General features: G+C 44.0%; 1 protein-coding gene across 1 annotated transcript in view; it reads left to right on the top strand.

The window, feature by feature from the left end:
• Nucleotides 1–3,148, top strand: part of LOC103808630 (ras-related protein Rab-19-like) — a gene marked incomplete at its 5' end in the record, with an annotated part of 5,858 nt that overhangs the window by 417 nt on the left and 2,293 nt on the right. The window contains 3 exons of the mRNA XM_009081425.1: nt 576–580; nt 718–901; nt 2,926–3,146. Of these exons, the coding sequence (XP_009079673.1) occupies nt 576–580; nt 718–901; nt 2,926–3,146 (410 nt within the window). The remainder of the gene's footprint in view (nt 1–575; nt 581–717; nt 902–2,925; nt 3,147–3,148) is intronic.

Here is a 3,148-nt window from a genome sequence, read left to right as displayed (position 1 = left end):
TCTGACCTGAGGTGTTTGCAAAAGGAACTTTATCTCAGGAGGATGCCCTGGGGGAGGTAGTCACCCTAATTTGGGTACACAGTTGCTCTTGTGGTTTCTCTGGATCTACTTGAGGAGAGAGCTCCTGCTTTGCCTGCAGGGTGTTCTTTGGAAGCTGGCTCTAGTTTGGAGGTGATATCTCTTCTCTCCTACAGAAATGTGGGAGTTTGAGCTGGGACAGTGAGGGGGGAAAACCGTCTAGTTTGCAAAGGCTCCACTTTGATGCATGCTTAATTTGAGGGAGAAGACTTTCAAGACAAACATCAGAAGAAATTGTTATTTAGAACTTCACTCTGTGTGCAGATGGAAATTCAGGTCCCTGCCGTTTACATAGATTTGCCCTGCCCAGTCCTGCATCAGGGCTTCTTTGCTCTTCTTCCTTTTCAATTAAAAAGCTGTAATGCTCTGCATCTGCTAGTACAGTTGCTGAAATTGAGTTTCTTGGCCTCTTTACAAAGCTAGGTTTACCCTTGCAGCTTTCTCTTTGGTCTGTGTAGATTGACTTTACAGGCTTGGAAATGTCTCTTCAGATCTAGAGAAGGTAAAGCCACACTAGAGTGAGCTGGGATGGGTTTGGCTGCCTCCTAGACAAGGGGTTTCAAAGGCATTGGTGCTGATGGCAAATCCCTAGGAAGCAGCATTCACTGGCCTTTACAGCTTCTGTCCTTTCTCTTACAGATCCAGGTGTGGGACACTGCTGGCCAAGAACGCTTCCGGACAATAACCCAGTCTTATTACAGGAGTGCCCATGGGGCCATCATTGCCTATGACCTTACTAGGAGGTCCACATTTGAATCCATTCCTCACTGGATTCATGAAATTGAAAAGTATGGTGCTGCAAACTTGGTCATTATGTTAATTGGTAGGATTTTAATTTTAAATATTGTGTTATGTAGCTTTTAAAATATGAATATAAAATCTCCCTCACTTGCCCCCACTACTTAAAGCATCTGTAAACTATGCATTAAGGAGGAATGTAGTTCTAACTAAAAGGGATCAGAAAGTCTAGCAAGTTGACCTAAGCTTAAAAAAAATAAACGAGGAAAGTCAGCCTGGTCCTGACAGGACCAAACCCATTACAGACAGCAAAGCTTTTTCATTTGTTCCTTTCCTGTTGGAATAATGCAACAAGCGTGCTGCTAGACTAGAAGCAGGGAGAACCTTGTTGAGGTTAGAACTGCAGTAGGTCTAACCCTATACTCCTGATGCACAGGAATGTAGCAGCTCAATAATTCAAGACAAAGGGGAATGCACAGAGCAGCACAACTCCTCGTTCTCATCTTTGCTCTCTATTCTTTTGGTATGCATGCACATTGCTCTCTAATGGGATTCTGACCAGGTAAGACAATAGATGGGTAAATGGCTTTTGCAGAGCATGAAGTAGTCTGCTTGGGTTCCACTGGCATTCAGGGAACTTTGCCTCTTGAGGAAAGCAGTGAGCAGCAATTGCTGAGAATGGTAGGAAGCAGTGTGGTTCCTTCCCTTCAGGTTTCAGGTTATTATTGCTCCTCCTTCCCCTGAGGAAGAAGCTGCAAATAAGAGAACTGGTCTAGTTAAATAACAGAAACTTTGTTTACATTCCACTGCCTCTGCCCATCCCAGTGTGGCGCTGCTGAGAGCAGCACACTCGAGCCTGGCTGTCGGGGACAGGCAGTGTGGAGCCGTGCGGCAGAGCAGGCATGGGCCCTGAGCTGTGCGTGTGCTCCTGGTGCTGCGCTGACCTCTGCTGTGGTGGTTCTTCCTGTTCTTCCTCCGAGGAAGCAAGCACCAAACTCTGACCTGCATCGAACTGCAGTGCTTGGAACTGGATTGGGGAAGGGAGGTGTAAATCACTGAACTTTGGTCAGGGTTTTTCTAACCTCCCTCATGAATCTAAAGAACAAGACTTATCTGTGTGTGTTGGAGGATGGTAGTGTTTTGTTTTTTTTCAGAGAAAAATACTGAAATTAGTAAAACTAAAGCTTTTGTTAAGGATCTAGCTTGGTGCTTCCTTCCAATGCTGGTGCTGTTTGCTTTCCTTAGTTTGGCAGAAGTCTTTGTACTTTTAGTTACACTTACTCATGTTACACACCTTTCTAGCATGAGGCTAAGGAGTCCAACTTTCCCATCTGGAACTGAAGGAGGAAAGGGATGAGGGGCTCTTTATAAGAAGGCAAATAACCCTCAAGCTGTTTGCTGGGGGGGTTGTGGTTTTCTCTTGTGGGGTGGTCTGTCGGCTTTGTTTGTTTTCTCCTTGTAGAAAAACTGAAAGGGAATTTGTGGGAGGTGAATTGGCTTATATATGCTTCAGATTCAACTTATGAATTTGATGAAGGGTTGTCTTGAAACCAGGAGTGTAGCCTTGAGCCAGGTACTGCATGTGCCAGAACTGATAATTCCACATGTGCTCCAACTACTTAAATAGACAAAGGTGTTTTGTCTGAGGCATTTCATGACTTTTGATAGGTTTTGACTAAAGTGCTACCAGTAAAAATTTGATCTACATGTGCAGAAACAACTTAAGTATTTTAAGCATCGAGGTAGCTTGGTGTGAATTCATGTCTTTCGGCATCATCTTAAAAGTTTTTTTTTAATGTTTAACTGAAATGCTACTTAATGTCTAAAAACACTAGGGAATAGGGACCAACAGTTGCTTCCAAATAATCCTTTGGCACCACTACCTACACTAAGTAATTAGGTGAACACAGGTTTTATTGGATTTCAGCTCATTTGCTGTCATATGACGAGGTGCAGTTTTGTGCCACAGTTTGTCTGATGTGCTCACAACCTGTGCTCTCCAGTAACTCATACTCCTAATATAAATCCTTTAACAAAACTGAATCCATGCATTGATGGTGAATTTTTGAGAGACTAAGTTACTGAAGTGCCTCTTTGCCTTCTTTTAAGGGAACAAATCAGACTCGCTAGACAAGCGCCAAGTGCTGTTTGAAGACGCCTGCACGCTGGCAGAGAAGCATGGGCTCTTAGCTGTGCTGGAGACATCAGCAAAGGAGGCTCAAAACATAGAAGAGCTGTTCACATTAATGGCTAAGGAGCTAATAGCCCGAAATACCTTACAGCTTCATGGAAAGAACCCTCCGAACAGCTTCTGTCTTGATTCCAGGCCAGT

Source organism: Acanthisitta chloris, unplaced genomic scaffold, assembly GCF_000695815.1.
Source record: "Acanthisitta chloris isolate BGI_N310 unplaced genomic scaffold, ASM69581v1 scaffold489, whole genome shotgun sequence".
NCBI classification, from domain to species: Eukaryota; Metazoa; Chordata; class Aves; order Passeriformes; family Acanthisittidae; genus Acanthisitta; species Acanthisitta chloris.
This window is presented reverse-complemented; position numbering and strand designations above follow the sequence as displayed.